Source organism: Hyperoodon ampullatus, assembly GCF_949752795.1.
Source record: "Hyperoodon ampullatus genome assembly, contig: scaffold_433, whole genome shotgun sequence".
Classification (NCBI taxonomy): Eukaryota; Metazoa; Chordata; class Mammalia; order Artiodactyla; family Ziphiidae; genus Hyperoodon; species Hyperoodon ampullatus.
In genome coordinates this window covers 210,157-235,275 of record NW_027640472.1, presented here as the reverse complement: position 1 = coordinate 235,275, position 25,119 = coordinate 210,157, and the positions used below count along the sequence as shown (strand labels likewise).

At 49.9% G+C, this 25,119-nt stretch overlaps 1 protein-coding gene and 1 pseudogene across 6 annotated transcripts in view; both read left to right on the top strand.

The window, feature by feature from the left end:
- Positions 1 to 687: 687 nt before the first annotated feature.
- On the top strand, positions 688 to 25,060 carry LOC307070126 (BCL-6 corepressor-like). Of its 5 annotated transcripts, XM_079728711.1 has the most exons (11): positions 688 to 916; positions 3,344 to 3,421; positions 5,817 to 6,022; positions 7,020 to 7,182; positions 8,722 to 9,111; positions 10,751 to 10,937; positions 16,340 to 16,585; positions 17,009 to 17,251; positions 18,090 to 18,271; positions 18,568 to 18,753; positions 24,568 to 25,060. In XM_079728711.1, exons 4-11 carry the CDS (start codon positions 7,180 to 7,182, stop codon positions 24,574 to 24,576), a joined length of 1,446 nt encoding a protein of 481 aa, XP_079584837.1. In that variant the 5' UTR covers positions 688 to 916; positions 3,344 to 3,421; positions 5,817 to 6,022; positions 7,020 to 7,179; the 3' UTR covers positions 24,577 to 25,060. The 5 variants fall into 5 exon arrangements, with proteins under 5 accessions (XP_079584837.1, XP_079584836.1, XP_079584838.1 ...); XM_079728710.1 differs by lacking the exon at positions 3,344 to 3,421; XM_079728712.1 differs by lacking the exons at positions 688 to 916; positions 3,344 to 3,421; positions 5,817 to 6,022; positions 7,020 to 7,182 and having other exon boundaries at positions 8,534 to 9,111; positions 18,616 to 18,753.
- LOC307070125 (centrosomal protein of 78 kDa-like) overlaps positions 24,614 to 25,119 on the top strand; it is a 28,712-nt pseudogene continuing 28,206 nt past the window's right edge. The window contains exon 1 of the transcript in view: positions 24,614 to 24,855. The product of the transcript in view is annotated as a centrosomal protein of 78 kDa-like (transcript). The remainder of the gene's footprint in view (positions 24,856 to 25,119) is intronic.

Here is a 25,119-nt window from a genome sequence, read left to right as displayed (position 1 = left end):
TGATAGTAGATTCTGGACTGTTACTTTTAAGATTATGTATGGTAATAAAGTTTGGCTACATTCCCACTCTCTTTGATTTTAGATGTAAGCTATATTTTAGTAATATTGCTTAGTTTTAAGTGCAGATGTCTGTCAAAATGCCATTGTGATAACTAATATAGTATAGAGTATGAAACTGTCCTGAGAGATTAGCGTGTTAGAACCTGTTAAGGAGGCTTACCAGAGGGCTCTTGGTGAATCCTAAGAGGGAATGTCATGTTTGCTTAACATAAACTAGAGTGCAAAATCATCAAAGGTCTTATTTCATTACCACAGACTCAGAAATAAAGTACACTTTTTTGTTGTAAGTTTTCCTGTTGCTCCTTTAAAGGTGCCAAATGTCTGACACATAGGTTAGATCGCCTTATAACCTAAAGCTCCATGTGTTTAGTTTGCTGTCTTCCCATGTGGAACATTAGCAGTTCAAAGAAGAGGAAGCGCTTCTAGAATCATAGCTAGATTAGCTGTTTTAAACAAATTTGGTGCTAGGTCTGGTTGAATAGATAGGGTTGCATATTTGCAGAAAAGCTAGTTTTTATTTAGAAAAGTCTGAACTTGGTTCCACTGTGGGCCTGATGATAGTCGTGGGGTAGCAACAAGAACAGCATAATTTTTGTTTTTAAAATCCCCATTTTCCTTTTAGTCAGAGAGTTTATAGATACTTCAAGTTCTGAAAGTGAAGCATAGAGTGAACCAGAACAAGTTTCTGGTTACAACAGACTACTTGCCACATTAAAGGATGTCTCCAAGGAAGATGAGGAGGAGGAAGAGGAAGAAGACAGTGTTATAGATGAGACAGAAATGAATCTTGAAGATGGCGATAGTGACATCATTGTGGAGGAAGAGATGGCAGTAGAGTCTACTGACATGCAGAAGAGTAAGTGTCTTTGATGTGGGTTTATCATCTTTGCAGGGACCACAGACAGATTGCCCCAGGGGCAGGGTGCCTCGTACCACAGAGCTGGGTGAAAGCACATGGATTCAAAGCAGAGATTCTTAACATTGTTGGGCTCTGTGATATCTTCAAGAATCTGATGAAAACACAGGACCCTCTGGCCATAAAAATGCAGAAATGACATTTTTGCTTATGATTTCCAGGATTTCATCAATCCTACTTCAAATTCCCCTGATTGGGAGGAAAGGGAACATAATTCTGTTTTTGTAATGGTCTCAATTTATGAAAGAGATTATTGTTCCTGCCTTAGAGGAACCAAGTTTAATGGAAGATAGACATAAAATATACAAAAGTTTTCAAGCATCAAATCTGAACGGAACCGATAACTATAAGGTGTTAAAGAGATGCAAAGTGGTCACATGCTGCCAGGGTGAATGAGGGGAGGCTTCAGAGAAGAGCTGGGATTGAAAGCGTACAGGAACTCTGTCTCACTCAGACATCTAGGGGACTATTTTTTTAAAAATTATTATTAATTTATTTATTTTTGGCTGCATTGTGTCTTTGTTGCAGTGCGCCGGCTTCTCGCTGTGGTGGCTTCTCTTGTTGTGGAGCATGGGCTCTAGGCACGTGGGCTTCGGTAGTTGTGGCACACGGGCTCAGTAGTTGTGGCTCACGGGCTCTAGAGCACAGGCTCTGTAGTTGTGGCGCACGGGCTTAGTTGCTCGGCGGCATGTGGGATCTCCCCAGACTAGGGCTTGAAACCACGTCCCCTGCATTAGCAGGCGAATTCTTAACCACTGTGACACCAGGGAAGTCCCCATAGGTGACTTTTTAATTTAACTTTAAAATCAACTTTATTGAAGTATGAATTACATTCAACAAGGTGTACCCATTTTAAGCATGTAATTTGATAAGTTTTGACAAATGTGTGTATCTATATTGTCATCGCCAAAGTCAAGAAACAGAACACTTCCAATACCTGCAAAAAGTTCCTTCTTGTCCTTTTACAGTCAGTTTCCCAGGCCTGGCATCAGGCAACCACTGACATGCTTTCTTTCACTATGTATTAGTGTTTTCTATTCTAGAAATTCATATGAATGGAAGCATACAATAAGTACCGTTTTGCACGTGGCTTCTTTGGCTCCTCATGTTGTTGTGACTCATCCGTGTAGCTCATATTAGTAATTCATTTCTTTTTATTACTGGAATAGTAGTCCATTGTCTGAATATATCTGGGTAACTTTTTATATTCTATTATCTTAATGCCTACTTGCCTTACTGTATTTTTTTCTATACTTGAAGGTGTCACACACCATTCTTAGTATTTTCATTCATCACTTGTACTCGGATAAAAAGCTCGTTGCCTCAGACTTAGGGATTGTTTTAATTTTGTTGGTTTTCCAGTTTTCTTTCATGTTTTAGGTTTTTAAAAATGAAAAGTTTGGCTTTTTAAATTATAAAAGTAATATATATTTACTGTAAAAATTTAAGAGGGTAATATAGTTAACGTATATCTCCTCCACCCTGGGATGAACACCTTTAACATTTTATAGAACCTTCCAGACTACTTTTTTATGGCTATATGAGTGAATATATATTTGTGTGTATGTGCATAATGGCCTCATACATTTCTGTAAGTTACTTTTTTCTTTAATAATATAACGTGTGTAACTGTGGGTTACTGCAGCTAGAACCCTGGTGTCCAAACTCCCAGGCCAAATCTCCTTCTACTACATTACACTACCATGGGGAGGTTTAAAAAAGAAAGGGAAAGTATGAAGGGTGATTTTTCCATAAATTAAATCAACTTTAAAAGGCGCATTTGGAGAGTCAGAGAGTACTGATATTGTTAGAAAGAAGAAAGGTTTAAAAGCTGGTTAAATCTCATTTAAAAAAAATCCATATGTACCACATTGTAAAAAAGAGAAGGAAGACGGCATTCATGATTACTGGGCTGGCAGGGTAGGGGACAGTTGCATGCTGGGGGTGGCTCTCGTACTGGCTCTTCCACTCTTCACACTTGTGCTCGGCCAGGGCCAGGGACCGCTGAGGGAGATCAGAGGAGAGGGTGGTGCCTTGGGGGTTCCAGGGAGTTGTGCAGCTGGCTCCCTTGCCACCCAGACTGCCCCAGGGTTCCCAGCCCCAAGGATTATGGAGCATCCCCACACCTGTTTGCTCTGCAGTTGCTGTTCTGCACGCATTTTCTCCTCCAGCACTTTCTGCAGTGTCTCCTTGGCCTTCTGCTCATAGCTGTTTTTCTGGTCTTCCATCTGTAATAGCAACTTATTCATTCCCCAAGAAGTGTATTTCTGTAACTTTGAGGCAATTCAACAAATACACATTGACCTACTGTGTGCTAAAGCCTGAGCAGGGATACAGAAATGAAAAGAAATTGGTCCTTGTCCACAGGGCAGAGATGTCAGTAATCTGGTGGACTTTCTTCCAGGCCGGAGGCAGGCAGGGAGAGTCCCTCAGGTGATGTGAGAGGTGAGTGGGGATAAAAAACTGCCCTGGGCATGCTGGGCATTCTCCCCTAGGCCTTCCACAGGCATTTGAAATCCGACATTTCCAAAGGGAAATCATCTTTCTAAACCTGCTCCTATCTCAGTGGCCAGCATCACCACCCACCCAGTCTCCCAAACCCTAAACCAGGGAATCATCCTTGATTTCTCTCTCACCTTCTTCAAGGAATCAGTTCATCATCAAGCTTTGTCAAGTCAGCGTCTTTAACAGCTCATTCATTACCTGTATCCTCTATCCCTACTGCCACCTCCTTAGTTCAGACCCTAGTAACACTATTATATGGATTATATATAGAGACTATGTATTATCTTCATGCCTTGCCTCCCTTCAAACCCTTTTCAGTCCTGCAGCTAGAGGGTTCTTTCTAAAACTTAAATCTGATCACATCACAACCCGCTTAAATCTCTCAGTGGTTCTGAGTGTTCTAAGAATCAGGTCCAAACTCCTTGGCATGGTTCCTACTTACAAGCCCAGACTTTCATCTCATGCTGCCTCCACGCAAGCTGAACTGCTTGTAGGTCCCCTAAGCACTGTGCTTTTCAGCCTCTGCCTTTGCCCGTAAAGCTTCTCCTGCTTAGAGTATCGTGAGCCACGCTTCTCACCTGGTTAACTTCTACCCATGTTCAAGATTCAGCCCTAGAATCATAAATTCTGATAAACTTGGCCAACCATACCTACCCCCCGACTCTTTATGGATTAGGCAGTTTTACTGGTGTTCACATAGTATCTGTATTTCTGATCTATTGACTCATCTGTCTCCTTTAAGGGATTGTAAACTCCTTTGAGGCAGGGAGCATTTTTTAAAAAATAAAATTATTTTTGTAGGCTTGGGGATCTGAACAATATTCAGTAAAGTCAAGTTTTAAAAATGAATACATCTGTATTTTTAGAATTTCTCCTGGCTTCAAGGTCAAAAAGAAAAAGACACGAGCAGCTTTGCAAATTCACTGGGGGTCTTGCCTTTCCAGTGCTTTTCATTTTTATGCCCTGTGATTTTTGGGAAAGCAGGAGCCTTTTACTGTCGATTCTGGGTTACCCAACTGGGTAAGAGATAATCTAGATAATGCAAATTTAGAGTTCACTATCAAATCATTTCCACTTAGCTTTGGAGTCATCTGAAAATTTGGATTTAAATGTTGAGTGGGTCTTATGTTCTTGGAATTGTCATTAGAAACCAGATACAGGAGTTACTGGTTGAGATCATACATGGTTATGTCCAGGTTATTGGACTTAACCATGCTGGTCACTGACCAGCTTTATCCCCCATTGAAAACGAGTAGACTGGCATTCTGGATTATATGTCAGTCTCTTATGAGCTTGGTTGGCATTACTGAAAAAATAAAAGTTGTGGATCCGCAAACCCATAGACTATATAGGCTATGTTCCGCTGCAGAATTCTAACTACATGGCCACCTTATCTTCCTAACATCAAGCGGGAGCAGTCTGGCCGGTCCATCTCGTTCTCTTGATCTTGAGTCTTCTGCAAAAGACAGCCCCCTTTTCTGCACCAGCACATACGTCACAGCCCTGAAGAAAGTGTAGACATCTGAGATACGTTAACAGTGGGGGAGGGCTGATATCCCGTGAACAGACACATAAATGCCTGTTAGACCTGGAAATTGAAAACCAGAGAGGCGGGGCCACACTGGTCTTGGCCCAGGCCACCAGCCACTGGTGTTCCCAGCACAATGTTCCCAATGTGGGAGTTTGAGGAAGCAGGGAAAGGCAGGTGGTGTGAGTTTATTAGGACTTGAGGCCCTCAGCCTCGCACTGAGGCCAGCTGAACCCCCAGAGCGTGCTTCCTGCCCTCCTATGGGCTGCTACTCCTAAAGGTACTTGGTTTCAACAGTTATTTGTGCATCAGATTAAAGACTGAAGGGAGAGGGAACAGCAAGCCTAAATTCTTCATATCATACGCCACCTCCCTTTCTCTTCTTATTATATAAGCAATTCATGTGAAAAACAAATAAGGCAAGCAAAACAAAACAAAATTACCTGAAATCTTGCTATCCAAAAGTTACCATTAGTATTTTGGTGTATACTTGTTCCAGATTTTTCTTTATTTTCAACCCTTCACTAAGGCCATTGTAGTCTCGACAGATGATGCTGGCACAAGCACTTGAGATGAGGCTCCTCTTTTTAAAATACTGTATTTACATTTGGCTTAATTTGTCTCAGGCCCTGCCTTGCCTGGTCCCCAGCGTGGTGTTTTCTGCTGCAGTCTCTGTAAATTGGAGTTGGGGTGATGGGGCGGTCAGGCAGGGCTGTGTGTATCTGTGTCTGTATGAGGGAGGGCGGGCACACTTTCCAGTGTTTCTGGGCAACAAGCAGGCACTCACTGCAGTTTCCTATCCCTCAGGCCTGGGCTGTGGAGACAGGGGAAGTACCAGGAGGGGGTGGACGGCCCCGACGCAGCTAAATGGAAGGCCCAGCTCTGCTGTGCGCTCAACAAGAGCAGGGAATTCAACCTGATGTACGACGGCACCAAGGAGGTGCCCATGAACCCAGTGAAGATATATCAAGTGTGTGACATCCCCCAGCCCCAGGGCTCTATCATTAACCCAGGTGAGGCCCCAGCTGCTGGGGAGAAGGTGGACAGTGTGCCAGGTTCCGGGCTGGACCCTTAAAGCGATAGTCGACTTGAAAGTCGCCTCGCTTACAAAGTTGAAGACTGGTAAATAAAGCAAGAAATCCTGTCCCTAGAAAGAACCCAGAGAACAAAAGATATAAACTCAGCACAGTCTTCCTGCCCACCCAGTGGAACAGTAAAGCATTAGAAAGAAGAGGGGGTATTGAGTTCTATAAAAAATAACTTCTCTTGGGACTCAACACTGAGAAGAGGGGCCAGGTAGTTTAGAAGAAGGAGGGCTTAAAACTTAGAAGGTCTGAGACCTTCACTACTTGTGGGACATTGAATCAAGTCATTCAACGTTTTGAGCCTCAGCTTCTTCCACTATAAAATCTGGGTTCTCATCTTTCCTGCGTATTTCAAAGGCTGTTCTAAGAATCCATTGACATGACATTATGAAGGCTATTAAGTTCTCTTTATAAATGATGGGTAAGTGATCATTTAATTTGTATGGTATTTTTCCTAGGAGAATACCACCTGATCCCTATATTTACTCAATGTTTAGCAAGTTCCGACTAAGAGCCAGATAATTTAGACTTGACCTCCAGTGAATCTAGTGAGGCTCTGCCATGAGGGAAGGGTCTGTCTTGACAGTAAGCTTATAAAGGAGAGAAGCTGTGCTCCTTGGGTCCTTAGAAGGGATGCGAATGTGTAGCAAGGGGTTTAGAGTAGGAATTAAAAGATTGCTAGGAGAAGGGAGTAGGGTCTGCAGCTCCTGGATAGGGGAGGGGATGAGAGCTTGCACTGGGGCTCCATAGGAGGAGCTGGGAGTGGGGTGAACGCCCTTGGTTCCCACTCTTTGGCATTGAGGGTGCACACTGAACCCAAGGAACCTGTGTGCTGGCAGTGCCTAGCTTGAACAGTGGGTCAGCTGCAGGGATGACAGTGCAACGTGAGCGCCTCACTTTTGACCTTTGTGTGTGTGTGTGTGAGTGTGTGTGTGTGTGTGTGTGTGTTTCTCGGGTAGGATCCACTGGATCTGCTCTTTGGGATGAGAAGGATAATGATGTGGATGAAGAAGATGAGGAAGATGAGCTGGACCAGTCACAGCACCACGTTCCCATCCAGGACACCTTCCCCTTCCTGAACATCAATGGTGAGTGGGGTGGGGGGTGGGACAGAGGCATGGAGAGGATGTAAGGGGCTTTGGTTTTGCAACCGTTGACACCATATCCACCATTGCACTGGGAGCAGCGACCAGGCCCTGGGGCCAGGCTGCCAGTCTGTTAGCAAGTAGGAGTCATAGGCAAAGGAACTCCGTAGGCATAGTTATCCCAGTGGGGTGGCTTCTAGGCAGAGAGAGCATCTTCTGAATCTTACGTGATAATTCAGAGAAATTAAAAAATTAAATTCATTCTCAGTCCCGCATACAAATACGCAAGCTGTTACAAATTTTGCTGATTTCCTTCAGGCCAAGTGCAGGGATCATTTTCGTGAATTGTAGGCAAACTCTTCTGCTATTTCCCTCGGTACAAATTTTCTGTCACTGCCTTAACAGCCTCTGCTAAGGCTGTATCATGGGAAACTTGTGGCTCTACAGCTCTTAATACTAGGCTCTGATAAAATTTCTCTACTAGAGAGTTTTATCTTTTTAAAATTTATTTATCTATTTATTTATTTTTTGTGGTACGCGGGCCTCTCACTGTTGTGGCCTCTCCCATTGCGGAGCACAGGCTCCGGACGCGCAGGCTCGGCGGCCATGGCTCACGGGCCCAGCCGCTCCGCGGCATGTGGGATCTTCCCGGACCGGGGCACGAACCCGTGTCCCCTGCATCGGCAGGCGGACTCTCAACCACTGCGCCACCAGGGAAGCCCTATCTTTTTTTTAAATTGACTTTTTGAATTCAGCTTCCCAGGAAAGATGCGTTTAGAGGTTGGAGGGTCACTGTGAGACAGAGCAGGTACTGCGTCTCCCATTGCACATTCTGAGGACGCTCAGACACAAGGTGAAGTGGTCTTCCACAGCATCTTCACTTGAACTGTTCACTGACATGCTCCTAGTCATATGACTTGCATTCAGTTGAGTAGCTTTTCACTACAGATTTCTAAGTTCCATCTGGCTGCTAGGGTCAAATGAGATACTTTTGCCACCTAGAAAATTTAGTATATCCAGATGATTCCTGTAGGATTTTGGAGTACCCTTCCCTAGGTGATGCCCCTTCTTTTGAGAATCAGGAAATGACTCTTATCTGTCTACTTGCCCTCCTTCACTTACCCTGTCACTTGTAACCTTGCAACCAAGTGATGAGTAAAGACAACGATCATAGAGCTCTCTCAGGTTAATATTGCCACAGCTACATTCCCACTTGGTGCAATTTTAAGATTTGGACATTTGGAAATGTGAGATCCTTTCCCAAATCTTTGGCTCACTCATTCTGTTATTCTCACCCCTTAAAAGGATACAACCCATTTCTAGGATCATGATTTCCCTTTTTTTTTTTTCTCATGGTTTTTTAAAGCTAATATTGTGTGTCCTTATGTTATGGGCCACCTTGGATCCTTTATGGAAACATGTGAACATATATTAAAAATAAAAAAGTAAAATGTGGCCCTACAGCCACACCGGGATTTCATTGCCCTGAGAGAGGAGTTGGGGCGCATGAGTGACTTCCACGAAGCCTATACTTTCAAACAGGCTCCGGGCCAGCCAGTTTCCGGCTTAAGCAAGGAGAATGCTCCAGCGGTAACCAACAAGGAGAACCTGGCGACGCCGGTCTCGACTCCATTCCTGGAGCCGACCCTGGGGAACGACGGCTCTGCGGTCACTTTCGGGAAAACCCAAGAGGATCCCAAACCATTTTGCGTGGGCAGTGCCCCACCGAGTGTGGACGTCACCCCCACCTACACCAAAGACGGAGCTGACGAGGCAGGATCAACCGATGGCAAAGTTCTGAACCCGAAGCCATCTAAGCTGGCAAAGAGAATCGCAAACTCCGCTGGTTACGTGGGTGACCGGTTCAAGTGTGTCGCTACCGGACTGTACACAGACTCCAGTCAGCTCGGCCGGGAGCAGCGGGCATTGCAGGTGAGCGCCCCCCACCCGAATTTCAGGAGCTTGACCAGTTGTCAGGTTTTTTTAATGTGTGAAGAGGAGGGGGCCGGGGGTATGATAGGGCAGGATGCCGGGCTGATTTGGTTAATGAAGCTTAGGATAATTTAAATGTTTGAAATGTGTCCAGTAAGGGGACGTAAGTGGATACTTTAAGTTATTCTGTAGATTTTAAGCGAACTCCACTCGAATGCTGATAACGGAAGTTTTAATTATTGCGAAGGATGTCTAAAAGACTGCATGACATTTACCTATCAATCGCTTTGATTTCTCTGCCGTTACTGTACGTTAAAAATATACCTAAAAGCGCTGCTTAGAATGCCTTACGTGATACTTGGTGGAGGTGTGTAGCGGCCGCATGTCTGTGAGATTCGTGCAATTTTTTTTTTCCACCCAAAAGACAAACAAACAAACAAAACAAAAAAACCTTGCTTAAAGGGATAGAGTATGTATTTAACTTGCTAGTGAATGATAGATGTTGTATAGGAATTTCCTTAAGATATTTTACTTTTAATTAGAAGACAAATAAAGCCAAATTGTTTTGCAATGTTAAGAAAAAAATTGGTTTATGCATATAAAAATGGATGAAGGCTTCCCTGGTGGCGCAGTGGTTGAGAGTCCGCCTGCCGATGCAGGGGATACGGGTTCGTGCCCCGGTCTGGGAGGATCCCACATGCCGCAGAGCGGCTGGGCCCATGAGCCATGGCCGCTGGGCCTGCACGTCCGGAGCCTGTGCTCTGCAGCGGGAGTGGCCACAACAGTGAGAGGCCCGCGTACCGCAAAAAAAAAAAAAAAAAAAATGGATGAAGTTATCTAAATGATCCATTGAGTGCCCATTTTAATTACATAGATGGAAGGATTACAAGAGGACAGTATTTTATGTCTACCCGCTGCTTACTGTGAGGTCAGTTCTTCAAATTTTTATTACTAGAATCTTCCATAAACCTTTCGAGTTAAATTTCATTTCCAAATATACAAAGGGAAGTTTGTGGGCCATGGTCGTCTTTATTCATTGTGCATTTGTTTTCTTTTCTGTTGTGTTTTTGTTTCGCTTTCTTTGCGTTGTGTTTTGTTTTATTTACCTTCGAAAGAGAATGTCTGTCTCTATGCCACGGTGTATGTATGGCTATACATACACACCACATATATCTCTACATACATATGGCTTTACGAATAAAGAGTGTGTGACTAGTTACACATAGACACTCTTACGTTTTTATCGTTCAATTTTTTTTTTTTTTTTTTTTTTTTTTTTTTTTTTTTTTTTTTTTGTGGTATGTGGGCCTCTCACTGTTGTGGCCTTTCCCGTTGCGGAGCACAGGCTCCGGACGCGCAGGCTCAGCGGCCATAGCTCACGGGCCCAGCCGCTCCGCGGCACGTGGGATCCTCCCAGACCGGGGCACGAACCCGCGTCCCCTGCATCGGCAGGCGGACTCTCAACCTCTGCGCCACCAGGGAAGCCCTATCGTTCAATTTTAAAATATCTCAGTTGTATCATAAATTGTGGTTGGTTTTGGGCAAACTGTTCTTTGAAGATACTTTCCTTTAAGGTAAGGGCAGTGAAATAGCTTTGGTGGTAAGGTGTGTCTTTTTTCCATCTCCGTTCTCTTTGTAGCGTGCAGTGATGCGCTTCTCAGAGTTGGAGATGAAAGAGCGAGAAGGTGGCCACCCCACGACCAAAGACTCCGAGGTGCGCAAATTCAGCCCCGCTGACTGGGAAAGGCTGAAAGGAAGTCAGGACAAAAAGCCAAAGTCGGTCGCCCTGGAGGAGGCCATTGCCGACCAGAACGACAGTGAGAGATGTAAGTGAACCCAGGCGGCTCGCGTGTGGTACCACGTCGGTGGGAACGGGGCGGTTCTGCTCCCAGTGCCGATGGAGGTGAGAGGAAACAATACGCTTCCGACGGCCCAGCGTCTGGGTGCTGGCTGTTCGGAGAACGGGCTGCTCTGGCCACCCTTCCCAGCTGTGGATTGCAAGGCTGGTTGTCCTTTTGAGCGTTGCGGCATCCAGGAGTGAAGCACCTATGAAATGTTGTTTCCTGGCACGCATCTCCTTTTTCCAGAGAAATGCTAGCCCTGTAGTTAGTAATAGTCTGATACAGTAGAGCAGAGGAATGGCAGTGCAAGACCTCCAGCGTAGCAGGTATGTGTTCTATTTTGTAGCAGGTATGGATACGGGTTTTTGGTAGCAGTGGAATGACACTTGCAGCCAGAGCCAGACCCTCCAGAGTGACAGTCTCCTATGGGAGGGAGTGGAGAGTACTCGGATTCTCCCTCCAAAGGCAGAGGTTTCGTTAAAATGAGATAAGGGCTGATGAAGGCACCAGAGAGATGAGCATAATTATTTTCTGTGGCAGGCTTGTTTGCAGTCATTAGGAGTTGACAGCACGCTCCAAAGGCGTGGGATAAACGAGGGCGTTCTTCCTACCAGACGGGGTGTATTATGTTTTGGAGGCCAAATTGGAGAGAAAGCTAGTGTTTGCCTCGAGTCACACTCTGCGGTCCCATCAGCTGCTCCCCCACTGGGGTTGACTTCGGGCTTTGCCCTCGAGACTTCCTGGGCTAATGAGATGTGTTGGCAGCAAGTGGAGGTCTTTCTCCTGCTTTCTTCAGTGTGCGTGCTTGTGGCCTGTGGCCTGCAGCCTGCTCCGGACCCCAGAAACCTCACCGGTGATGGTGAGTGAGGGCACCTAGGTGAACGTCGAGGACAGGGTGGGCGTGAAATCCTCCTGAGACGGGACAGTCGGGGGTGGTGGGCACGTTTGGGAGGCCCAGGCCCTTGGACCCAGTCGTAGGGTCGGCGTTCGCCCGCACGCTTGGGTCGTGGGTGCCTGATGCAGTTCGGGAAAATTGTGGTCAGCAGCAGCGTGTGCTTCTCTCTGCTGCTTGGAGCACTGCCCTCCCCCAGCTCACCTTTGGGGTCAGACAAAGGCCTGTGGCCAGGGTTCTGGGTAAGCCACACCGGGACCGGTTTGTCCTACGTGGCTCCCGTAGAAGGGCATTTCTGGGGCTAGTCAGTGGCGGCCTTACCCGAGGGATGGGGCTCTTGATGTGCCTGGAGTAGACGATTCCGAGCTCCTCCTCCTCGGGATTGGAATGAAAAACGGAGGGTCCAGGCCACCCTGGAGTGAAGCAGCAAGAAGGCCTCCCTCCTTGCCTGTGCTCACAGCGGACAAGCAGCCCTTACCCTCCTGAGTGGCCTCATAACTCAGCTCCTGGGGAAGTTTCTCAGAGAGATGTGATAAAAGCGGGCAAGGCCAAGTTCACGGGGCTGCACTTTTCTGAGGAGGGGATCTGCCTGTTGTGGGTGGACGGTGAGGGAGGCTGGAGGAAGGGAGCGGGCAGTTAACCGGCCTCGAGTCTTCTCGCCCTTTTCTCCAGCAACGTGGCCAAACCCAGCGTGGCCGCTGCCCTTCACGTCTCAGTGGCCTCACCCGCCCTTCTTCCCAGAGACGTTTGTGTGCGTCCTTCCCAGTCTTTCCTGCTGAGCGTGGAGACGAGAACTCGGTGTGGCTGATGGGGAGCAGGGCCTGAGCCCCAGATGATTCCGAAAGCCCCCTCCCCCCACCGCCTGCCTCCCATCTCAGACCGACCGACGGGTCTCTTCCTGGAGCACCCGGGACATGGCCCAGTGAGCCATGAATCGCCACCATGGGAGGGCAGGAGAAGGGTTGGCGAAGGTGAGGGGCTCCGTTTGAAAGATTGGGGCAACGGAGGTGGGTTCCCCATCCACCCTCTGTCTTGTAGAGACGTGGGGTTTGTAAATAGCTGGTCAGGAAAGGTGACCTGAAGGGGCCACTGTTCTTACTGCGGCCTCCACATCCAAGGCACAGCAGGTGTTCATTCCATTCAGCTGGATATGAATGGGCCTTCTTGTTCTTGGGCCATGATGTCTTGAGCTGATATGGGCTCAGGTCCTTCTCATGGGTGTCGGTGTGGCCGAGAGCCGAGCTGTGAGCACATGGGAGCTGGGGCGGGGATTTGGGGCGGGCAGGGGTCACAGAGAGGGTCCAGGACGCCTTCAAGATGCCTTCCCCCTTCTGAGGCAGCCCCTACCCATGGAGGGCCCAGGAGCTTCTAAGGTGGTGGGTGCTGTTTGCGCGGCCCTGGTTGTCCTGGTGCGGGTGCATCTTGTTGCTAGGGGCTTGTTTAAAAAAGAAATTAACTTGAAAACACAGTGGCTGAGATACTCATTTATTCTTTATGATCACATGGGTGGCTGAGTGAAATTTTTATTTTGGAAGTTCACCAAATGAGTTTGGAGGTTCCTCAGACTTGGAAGTTCATCACTAGGAACCCTCAGTGGCATTTGAAGATGGGGCGGGGCAAGGAGGCATTGGTCCCTTCCTTCTCAAACTTGGGGTAACCATCTCCCTTGCCAACCACTTGGCTGGGACAGGCCTAGGACCTGCTCAGTGGCAGTGCCTGGCCAGGAGCTGGAGGAAGCCTCAGTCAAGGGGCTTCATGAAACTTCTTTGCTCAGGGAACTTCTCTTCCAGCTGAGCACCTGCACGTTTGTAAACTACTTTGGAACAGAGATCCCCTGCACTCCTTGTGTAGCAGGTGTAACTTTTAACAAGGTTAGCCCTGACTGGAGGTGCTATTATAGTTAAGCTACAGAGAAGGGGATTTTAATCCTGGGGAGCCTTCCAGCGACTCAGAACCCTCTCACCTTGTTTAGGCCTCACTGGGCATGGCTCAACAGTGGTGAGGGTGCTTTGTTGCCACAGTGACTTGTAAATGTTGCTGTGGTGATGCTTCTGTGAGGTGATGCTATGGTACAACCATAATGAATTTGGGATATATGTGCTGTGAGTCATAGGACCATGCTGCAGGGACCACGTTCACATCTTGCTTAGACTGGGTGACCAAGGGCACATGGCTTCCCACTTTTAGAAGGGCCAAAAGTAGCAATGATGGCAAAGCCTGATGGTTAGGATCCCCGTGTATCTATTTATCTCCCCATCTCCTTTGCCCTCAAGGGTCATCCTCCTGTGGGTCGTGGTTAGAACAGTCTTTGAGAAGCTCCAAGTGACACGGAGCCTCTACCCCATAGCTGGTGGCCATGGGTATCTTGGGCAGTCGGGGTGGGTGTCCTTCAGGGTTATTACTGGCCTGGGTAAGGTCACACTAGCGTAAGGTCTTGGGGGGCCTTAGCTGAGGGAAATTGAGATCTTTGCCCTAAAAGGCTCCGGGGTTGGGAGAAGGGTGGATGGACCTAGTTTGGAAAAAGAAACTTTCAAATTGGACATGGGGGTTCTTAAGGTAGCCCTTCCATTCCTCCATGGATCCCCTCCCACGGAGCTTTTAGGGAAGTCTGATTGGACCAGATTGGACCAGAGAAGTCCAATGGTGTAACCAGCAGGGCTCACCTCTTAAAATTTCCTACATTTCAGGCCTGAGATTCAGGCTGGTCTGAAAGTCTTGGCATCTTTTGGTTAAAGGGATTTTTCCAGCCTTTCTCTGTGCTGAGCCCGGCCTGTGATTATGAAGCCCACCCCTGGAGGGAGGCTAGCAGTAACATTCTCACTTTACGAGTGAAGGGGGCCAAGTTGTAAAGCGGCGCCATTCCTGCCCGAGTGTTTAAGAGGGTCACAGAGCAGCCGGAGTGAGAGTTGCAGCACGCCGTCTTCACCGGGCCTGCGGTAGCCTGGGCTGCATCACCCGTAAGCACAGGCCAGGAGTTTGGGGTTTCTCCTGCTGCCATGGCAGGAGACCCTCACGGTTGGGGTGATTCCACCATTCCGGCAAGAGTAGATGGGGATCTGTCCCACCTTGGGATACCCTTGGAGAAAAGCTAAGTGTGTTCCACCATTGAGAACACAGGTCAGGCTAGCCCAGGCCAGGGTGAGGTTCATCCCCACAACTGGCTGCCATTAAATGCTGGGAATGCCCCCAAGAGAGGCTGATCAGGGGACCAGCCGGCTGGGCAGAAGCGGGAGTGATACTTGAAGTGGTCTAGGGAGAGGAGGAGGAATGCGAGCAGCATGTGAGGGGTGTGTCCATGATTTCATCTAGAAAAACGGGCTGTGGGAGCTTAGCTCAGGTGTTAACGAAATACCAAACTCATACACCCACCCCCACCCCCGGCCGGTGATGGACACAGGGTCATCTTCGGGGAACTCTTTAACAGCACAGTGATCATTATGGAATTATTTGTGTGTTAGAAAGAATGTGACTAGCAAAGCAGTTGAACTGTTTCTTTGGCTAGAGCAAAAGTGAGGAGTGATGTTAGGCTGGGGTGATTGGAGGAAAAGCCCCAAGTGGATGCTAGATTGAGCAGAGGGGGCAGGAGCAACACAGGCGGAGCTGGGGTGTGAGCAGTTCAGCCCTGCCCGCCGCCCCCCCACCCCCCACCCCCATGAAGGGGGTTGGAGTCTTGTCTTTGAAATGTCCTTAGATGCTTGTTGCCTGGGAAGGAAGGCGTGGAGACGTACCAGGTGGGTGACTCGTGTCACTGAGGGCCTTCTTCCTAGACAGGAAATAGGAGCAGCCCCTCGATGGCAGTGAAATGCTTTTCCCCCCACGGGTGTGGAAAGAGGACAGACGGACTTGTAGCAATCTGGTTGAGTTCTTTGAAATTGCCCTTGACCCTTGTGTGTGCACCAGGAAGCCTTTCCTTTCCCTTTGCCAGGCTCCTCTTGCCTTGGTCTCCCCAGCTTCCCAGCCTCCCACCATTCTTTCCCTACCCTTGTTCTTCACCCTCGCCCCTGCTGACCCAAGTGAACATTGGTGCCATGTCTGTGTAGATGGCAGTTGGGGGCTACTTGGTCTCTTGATGACATCAGCCTTTTTTTGTTTACTAGCAGCTGTTTCCATAGTCATTTGTAGCTCTGCCCTGATTGGTTGGATCTTACTGTGAGGTCACTCACCCCCCCCTTTAAAAGTAAGCCACCTTGGAGAGTTAAGCAGTTAGGCAGTTATCTCACATGCCTGTAGAGGGATGGTGTAGATGCCTCACCTTGACCCTTGAAGGATGGATTGTGAGTGGGCTACGCGCCTCATCTTCTGCTTTCTTTGCTGGTTGTGTTCAGCTGTCCTTCCTTTGGGATGTCTTTTTGAGGGTTTTGTGCTTCCAGCGTGTGAGGCCCCTGGTCTCCAAAGGGGGGTGGTCTGTTGGTAGCAGTTTGCCTTGGGCATGGGGGTCCTGCCTGCTCCTGGTGACCTTTGTTCCCTCCTTTCCGGGTTGTCTCCCCTCCCCTAGGGGAGTGCTATGATGGAAGCAAACCTGACCCCTTCGAAGCCCCAGAAGACAGTGATCTTCCTGAGGACATGGACACGGAGCCCCCCAGAGAGTCTCCCGCCGACCAGGCGACCCCGGACGCGTCACGCAGCCCCACCCTCCGGCTGAAGAGAAAGCGCAAGGTGACTGGTGATAGGAACCACACTGAGACCACTGTGCTCCCGGAGGACTCTCTGCCGAAAGCCAAGCGGAGACGGGTCTCCAAAGGTGAGCTCGGTTTCGCTTCGGGCCCGCAGGGCACCCTACGGAAGTCCTGGAGCGGAGCAGTGGAAAGTTCCAGTCCCACCCTGGAGCCCTGGGGGGAGCCACTCACACCTCCCCACCCCCCACCCCCCCAAAGCCAGGTGCCGGGGCTGGAGCCCAAAGGTGGCCAAAGGCAAATAGGCCCCCTCCCGAGACTTGGTGACAAGTTCCAGCCAACACAGTGACCACACCCCTCCCCTCCCCCACCCCTGTTAGTGATGTGTAAGACAGTTCGTTCCCCGCCCCGGGGGGCTTCTTCATTAATTTGTAGTTATTTCTCCATTAGCTGACTGGCCTGAGAGGGAAATGACAAACAGTTCCTCTAACCGCTTAGAAGAGCCACATTATAGTGAGCTGACCAACCTGAGGTGTGCATTGAATTAACAGGGCTCCATCCCAGAAAGCAGCGCCGCTTGCTGCACCTTAGAGAACGGCGGGAGCAGCAGGCGTCGGCAGCAGAGAGCAAACCTGGCCGGCAGGGCAGGAAGGAAGTGACCCAGGCGGTTCAGCCTGCGGTCACCCCCCAGGGCAATAGCATCTCCGAAGAGAAACCTGGCAGGAAAAGGGCAGAGGCCAAAAGCAACAGAAGCTGGTTGGAGGAGTCCCTTAAATGCAGTGACAATGAACAAGGTACGCACGGGGCGGGGGGTGCTCCTGGAGGGTGGATCACCCGCCCTCTGTGGGAAACGGCCCTGGAGGGGACCTGAGCGCCATCCAAGTTGACAAGAGTAGCGTGTGGCGAGCCGGGAGTTTTCTTCATGAGGTCCTTTCAGCCTGCATACTTCCTTATGGAATGGACAGTGAGGCGGGAGCTCGACTTCCTGGGCTGCTCCTCATCACCCAGCCCACGGCTGGGCAGGAAGGGAAGTCTTGGGTGACCCCGGGCGCTTGTCAGTGCCCTCATTCCAGCCTCAGGCTGTCTGTCCCCAGTCGCCCTGTCCCGAGCACCCAGGCCCCCCACGGGTGGGGACGGGAGCGCACGAAGGGCTGGCTTCTGCCCTCTCTTGCGGCCCTTTGAAGCGACTTGCCATTTGGCGTTTCGTGGGCTAGCCTATTTGCCGGTTGAATGTGGGATAATTAAAATATTAGTGCTTTGGAAACATAATTGGTATATCTTTTTTTTTTTTTTTTTTTTTTGCGGGCCTCTCACTGCTGTGGCCTCTCCCGTTGCGGAGCACAGGCTCTGGACGCACAGGTTCCAGACGCACAGGTTCCAGACACACAGGCTCAGCGGCCATGGCTCACGGGCCTAGCCGCTCCGCGGCATGTGGGATCCTCCCAGACCAGGGCACGAACCCATGTCCCCTGCATCGGCAGGCGGACTCTCAACCACTGCGCCACCAGGGAAACCCTTATAATTGGTATATCTTTAAAAACTGAAGCTGCTCCAACGATCAGTGCTAACAATGGGCTTTTCTTTCCTCACCGGCTACAACTGTGTAACGCCCGCTGCTTCTCCCCCTGACAGATGTGCTGTGCATGGACGAAGAAATGGATCGGCAGCCTTCGCCCCTGCCGCAGAAATACACCGACAACAGCGAGAAACCATCCGGGAAGCAACCGTGCAAAACCAAGCATTTGATCCCTCAGGAGCCCAGGCGGGGCTTGCCGCTGCCAGGGGACTCCTACGTGGACAATGCGGATGGCAAGGTACCTCTTGCCCCTGGCTCTCCCCCGCCCCCCGGGCCTGTGCAGGCACATCCCGCCTGCCTACTTCTCTGCTTCTGGGGACAAAGCTTTCCTTTTCCTGAACCCCTCCCCCCAAAACGTCCCTGCCCCTTCCTAGGGGACCTGTCTCCTGGGTGGCGGTGAAGTTTCCAGCTAGTAAAAATGCAGCCCCTTCCTCGCGCCCCGCCTCCCTCAGACAGAGAGGAGGAAAAGTGCTTTCCTCCACTCAGGAGCGGCCTGAGCCCAGTTCCGACTCTGATCTTTCGCCGGCCAAGCAGGACCAGAAGCCCTTGGACCGTTTGCAGCAATTGTTACCATCTTCCCAGGCCTCGCAGCGGACATGCTCAAGCTCCCCTCCAGAGACCACCCAGTCCCGCCCGATGCCACCGGAAGCGCGGAGACTTATTGTCAATAAGAACGCGGGCGAGACCCTCCTACAGCAGGCCTCCCGGCTGGGCTACGAGGTGAGCATCCTTGTGGGTGCCCCGGATCAGGATCCGCCGGCTGCTGCTCCTTGGGTGGGGGACACACTGGCTGGGGATGGGGGGCGGGTCTCAGAGCCCAGCCCCCTCCACGTGGCGGGCTGGGCTGGGTGTTCCAGCAGGGTGTTTGCGTTGGCCCCGCTCACACTGCGGGCTCTTTGGTGGCTTGTTCAGTCGTGGTGTGAAAAGAAAGGCAGGCCTCTCTGATGTTCCGTTCCCGTTCAGGCAGGTAGGCTACTTCGGCCAGTCCGGCTCACTTATCTCTGATATAAAATCTGACCTAACCCAGGGCCTGGCGACCAGGGGAATTTTATTGAGCCCTTTTGGATTCTGACTAGCAAGAAGGAGAGTAGTTATTAGCTCTAATAAGTTGTGCTGTTTGGGGCAGAGTGATGCCCCTGTGGGGTAGCGGGTGGGAAGTGTCTGTGCAGAGTAGGGGTGGGAGTGGGGCAGACCTGAGCAGTCTCTTTCTGAGAGGGCACGGGAGCCGAGGGCTGATGGGCGGGGAGCAGGGCTTGAGCCTTGCCCAAAACTCCCTGTCCACACTGCTGTATCCCAAGCCAGCACGGCTGATGACAGTGATAGCCTCTATTGCTAGAGCAACATAGAAAGATAGCTGATGTCTGCCTAAGCCCGTGTGATCTGTGGTAACTCCTTTCACCCTTTTAACATCTTCACTTGGGAGTAACGAGTACTAGCCCACTCTCGGATGAGGAAACTGAGCCTCAGAGGGGTTAGCTGATACCCGTACAGGTAGCGATCCAGCAGTGCTCCACAGCCCACCACGCTCCTCAGCAAGACTGGCTCACACTGGAATTGCCCTTTTTACAGTTCAAAACCTCTGTGAGACAGATGACTCTCTCTGCCCTGTGCAGTTCCCCCACCATACTTGTCAGTAGCAATTGTGATGTAATAGCCCACAGGGCAAAGGCATTTTTCTGTGCTGGCATCAGCCCTCTGGGAGTTGAATGGTGACAGTAAAACGCGGTTCAGCAGGCTGAGCGTGGAGGTGTGGCTGAGCACTGGGGTGGCAGGACCCAGGCTGGCCCGGAGCCCTGGCGCCCACACCCTCAGCCAGCTCTGTGCCCCTGTCCCCCGTCTCCTGTCGTGTCCCCCCACCCCGGTCCATAGTGCCGTGAGCCCTTGGAAGTGTGCCTGCCTTGGCCCTAAGGCATGACTGTGGGTGGGAAGTTGGAAGCACTAGGGCTATGCTTAGTTTGGGGGTGTTTTGTTGCTGTTGTTGTGGGTTGAATGTGCTGTTGTTTATATCTACACGTCTCTTGGAGACCTCTCCATTAGCTAGAGAGCACTTTCTGGGAGTTAGCGCAGTTACTTGCAGGTGAAGTCCAAGGAGCACCCAGTTGGTTTCCCAAGAGCTGAGAGCGGGCGCCTAGGAGGACAGAGCAGATGTTGCACATAGTGTTGAGCTAGACCCCCTGTGGTTGAGAAGATAGTCTCCTTGCTTCCAGCAAACGCTGGAGGTGGGGGGGAGACCCCTAACCCCAACTTTTGGGTTAGGGTTGAGAAAGTGGACTCCCGCTTCCAGCAAATGCTGGAGATGGGGGGACGGGGTGCTGCTGCACCCGCCGTGGAGGGCGGGGCTCCGAGCCCCACCTGTGAACTTGGCATCATTTCCAGCAGCCTCCCTTTGGGACCAGAGACGTCAAAAGACCCTCGTTGGTCCTCTAAGACAGTTTCCATTTTGGTTTGGTGGCTCTGAGGCCTGGACCAAGGGGCACTTGATCCATACTTTTTTAGGCTACCTGGCCTTTGATTGCACAGGAAGCCTTGGGAATGTTTACGGTGGGATTTGTTTTTTTCTTCAAATGTAAATTTCAATATGTAGATTCCACAGATCACCAGTGTTGATGCTGAACATTGTGACAAGTAGATGAACGCTTTCAACTTTGAATCCAACTTTCTGGGATTTCTCTGGGCAGAATGTTAAATGTTGGGATGATGGCCCAGTTGGGAGATGTGGCAGCTTAAACCTTTTAAAATTGAAGGACAGTTTGCTTAACCAGATAAGGGTGTGGTTTGGGAGGGTTTTCCTGAAGTTTTGTCTTCAGCATTCTTGGTTATTTTCTTCTGCTTAGCCAAAGATACCATGTGCAGTATAAAGGCTGTCTGAGCTTTATGTCATGATAATCTGGTTCTGGAAGTTTAGAAACACACTCTGGCTTCAGATCCGCGTTAAATAGGTCACTTGCGTGGCCAAAGACCTCAAACCTTTCCCTCCTGGGAAAAAGGCTTCTATTTCTTAGGCTAAAACGCCAGTGTGCAAGCACATGCTTGTGCCTTTAGCAGTGATGGTTAAATTTTCTATGAATTGAATAAGTCATGTCTTTTAAAAAGTTAATGAGGCATTTAATTAACTAAGAACGTCGGGCTTATGGCGTTTATGGTTACATTTTGCGGGTAATGGCATTCGGCTTATAGCCGCTGAACAGAGAGCTGTCCGACAAAAGCAGTTTGACTTTGCTCGGGAATGGCTGGGCTGCCCTTCAGACACTCCCGTTTATTTCTAGAGGAGAAAAGAAACCAAGGAATGTGTTGCGTCGACAGACTCGCCCCGCCTCTTCACCTTTCAGTTAGAGAAAGTGTTGGTGGCGACGGTTGCCATCCCTTTAGAGGCCATCACCCTCCTAGCTAGGAGAGTGTGGTTAGCCCACTTGACCCCCAACAGAGAAGGCCTGTGGGATGCTCGTCACAGCTGGATTGCATCCCTCTAACTGGGGCCCTCTTGGGCCTTTTGAATCTTCCCAGCTGACCAGGTACCAAAGACCTGAGTTATAGGTCTAGTACTTCATGTTAATTGAACTTGGGGTTTAATACCTCTGGGCCTCAGTTTCCAAGTGTTGAATGAGGATAGTACTACCTTCCTTTCCTGCTATCTCCTGGGTTCCTGTGGGTGACAGAAGACGTCCTCATCTGGGGAAATAAGAAGCACTGTGTAAATAGTGGGATCAACGTGGCTGAGTTAGGACAGCCCATGGCAAAAAGTCTGACCTGGCCGTGGGGCTACTGCTGCCTTTGCTGCCATCTTCCAGGAGAAGAGAGTTGACTTACCCACCAGCTTGGACGGCCTTTCATTTCTAGGTACCCTTGAATCTGCCCTAGTAGTGATGAAGGTTTCCAGGTGAAGGCCATGATTGTCACAGCAAATAAACCCTGGGTTGAGTAAATTGATGTGTGCACAGCAGTTGGTGGCGTTCAGAACTGATCCCGGAGCCACGTGACAGGGCCTCTCCCTGGCTGGGGCACACAACTCATTAGCTTGCAGCCGTCCACTCAAGTCTGGCTAGTGAGGGCCTGCTAAAAGAGCAGCAGCTTCATGCGGTATCCTGGATACCAGGGCTCGGGGCAGGTGGCCTGGGAGCCCAGAGGCTTGTGGCCTTTCTGGCAGGTTGGGATGTAAACGGAGAAACGCATTCGTGGGCGTGCCTTTTCTCTTCCTCCTCTTGTTTTGGAAGGGAGCTGCTGCAGTGACCTGAAGTAACAGGGCACCGATGGCCAGGTTTACCAGCATGCCCCATTGGGTTCACGTGGTAAGCAAATGGAACATTCTAGTTCGCTCCCAAGTGAGTGGTCACCTTTTTTTTTTTTTTTTGCGGTACGCGGGCCTCTCACTGTTGTGGCCTCTCCCGTTGCGGAGCACAGGCTCCGGACGCGCAGGCTCAGCGGCCATGGCTCACGGGCCCAGCCGCTCCGCGGCATGTGGGATCTTCCCAGACCGGGGCACGAACCCGTGTCCCCTGCATCGGCAGGCGGACTCGCAACCACTGCGCCACCAGGGAAGCCCGAGTGGTCACCTTTGATTGGCGTGTCCTCCAAAGGGCATAAAAGGTTTTACAGAACCCATCTCGCACTTATGGGCGGCTAGAATGCCCCCCGTTTTAGGTTTAACAGATGAGTTACCTGAGAGATGTCACAAGGAGGCCTGTTCTGACCCCATCCCATCCCCCCTTACCCAGCAGACCATGTGTTGGGCCACGTGCACGTTCTGCCTACTCCCAGCTCTCAGACCTGACGGCTCTCTGCTGGGCACGACTTACCCAGTATAAACAGTATAACGTGTTTTCTGGTGGCAAATGCTTTCGATGTGTCTGAAAACTTTCTTAAGGTAATAAAACATTGAATAAATTCCTGCTCTGCTTACTGGGAGTGGTTCATATTAATATTTTAACAAGCCAAAGAAATAAGGTTAATAACAGTGACTCTAATGCACAGTGTTGACACAGAGCATCTCCGGGGGGGGGCGGGGTGAACGTTTTATTTGATTCTTGAAATGTGGAGGTTGCAGCCTGTGGTGTATCAGGTTCCTGTCATTAACTTGAGTAAATATGAAAATTTTAGACTGATTCTGCCCTGAGAGGGTGGAGTGAGGCAAAATAGAGGGTGGGGTTATTGGAGGCATTTTGTGTTGTTCCTCGAGGATGGAGGGAGAGAGCTTCTCTTTAACTCTACTTAACGTACAGACAAGAGCATCTGAGGCCCAGGTTCTGATTTGGGGTCTTAACAAGGGGCGCGAGGATGTAGCTGACCTGGGTGTCCCTGCTTCTCTAAGCTGGGGAATGTTCTCCGGCTGATTTAAGCTCTCTTTAAGTGTTGGTCATCCATACTTTTATCTAAACTTGTGTTATCGTCCACTGCCACCGACTGAACAGACCCATCAAGTGAGAATGGTCTGTGCTTGGCAATGTGTCATCTAAGATGTTAGCAGCCGTGACACCTCTGTACTGGTCACGTCGGCCCCTGGGCTGAGGGCTTTCATCGCTATCCGAATGCGTCCTCTCAGCAGCCCTGTGGAAGCTTGGAGAAGTTCAAGGGTAACTTGCCCATGGCCAGGCCACTGGTGCAGCAGAGCCTTAGACAACACTGTCTGTATCTCCAAGCCCTTCTCACGCACTCTCGCCCCCCACCAGGATGCCTGCCGCCTGCCCGTGCCATGGTGGGCTTTTGGCCCCAAGGGCTCCCCAGCCAACTGCCCTCATTGGAACACACCCCTAGAGCCCAAAGGACACGGGAGTCAGCGACTGCAATTGCACAGTTTCAGTCACTAAACTCTTGGGGAAGGGATCCTCCCCAAACGGCTACCATAGGGGCCTTCCAAGGCGCGTGAGGTCCACGGGACGATACTGATGTGTACCCTCTTCTCGTATAAGATTAGAGAAAGCCGTATGTGGCACCTGGGATCTTATGTGTCTTCAGATTTGCTTAGATCGAGTCTTGTCCCCACGGTCTGGCCACTGTGCCCCATGACCAACCCTTCAGAGTGAACACATCAGGAGACCTTGCTCTGCTGTGTGTTGACCCTGGTGCTTAAGGAGTAGCATCCTCCTTGGACTCTGAGGCTGGGAACGTGTCTGCCTTTGTGGTGACATTCTATTCGGGATAGAGATCATAAAGCGTGGCAGGGTATCAGGAAGGATTGTACCACCTCCCTTCTCGAAAAAGCCTCACTCCCGGCAGCATTGAGGGGGGGGGTTGGAGGTGTGGGAAAGGAAAGGAAAGCCAGGTGACCTCGAGTGTTTCTCATGCTCTCTCCGTGAGGGCCGGAGGAGAGGAGAGGTCAAAGAGGTGTTTGCCATCTCCCTTGGGTTGGCATACAGACTGGTTTTCCCCAGTGACTAGAACGGGGTGCACTTACTTGGAGAGGGGTGAGAAGTGGGGTGGGAGTAGGGTAATCAAAGTGGAAGTATCAGGCCCTTTCACCACCAGGAGACGGGTAGTTCATAGTTGGGAGCGCCTCTAATTTTGCCGGAAACTCAAACCACTGTCCTTTCTCTGGTGTAGGCCTCGTAACTGGCTGTTGCTCTCAGACCTGCTCAAGAAACTGCAAATGTCCTCCTGCATATTCCGCTGCAATTTCCCAAATGTGGAAATTGTCACCATCGCGGAGGCCGAGTTCTGCCGGCAAGTGTCAGCAAGTCTCTTATTCTCTTGCCCCAAAGACCTGGAGTCCTTTAATCCAGAAAGTAAGGAGCTTTTAGATCTGGTGGAGTTCACAAACGAGCTTCAGACTCTGCTGGGCTCATCCGTGGAGTGGATCCTCCCCAGAGACCTGGACTCAGACGACGACTGGTGAGCTCGCCGGGGCCCGCCGTGTACAGTGTGTCATGGTGTTAATCATTGTGCATATGTGTCATGATACGACTATTTCTGTAAAGAAAGGACACTATGAGACACGACTCCAGTCGGAAGGACTTCAAAACATGTTTTTTTCTTTTTAAAATTTTAAGTCAGTTTTTATGAAGTTGTTAATAAAGTTTCTTTACTTTTCAATGTACACATGCTTTGGAATATGTTTGTTTTTACTCGGAACAATTGTTTCTTTTCTTTTTTAAG

Bases quoted from the DNA above. Each gene is read 5' to 3' on its own strand.
- LOC307070126 (XM_079728709.1), top strand. From the start codon at position 8,686: ATGAGTGACTTCCACGAAGCCTATACTTTCAAACAGGCTCCGGGCCAG. The intron at 16,586-17,008 runs GTGAGCTCGGTT...TTGAATTAACAG, and splicing joins GCGGAGACGGGTCTCCAAAG to GGCTCCATCCCAGAAAGCAG. The intron at 17,252-18,089 runs GTACGCACGGGG...TCCCCCTGACAG, and splicing joins ATGCAGTGACAATGAACAAG to ATGTGCTGTGCATGGACGAA.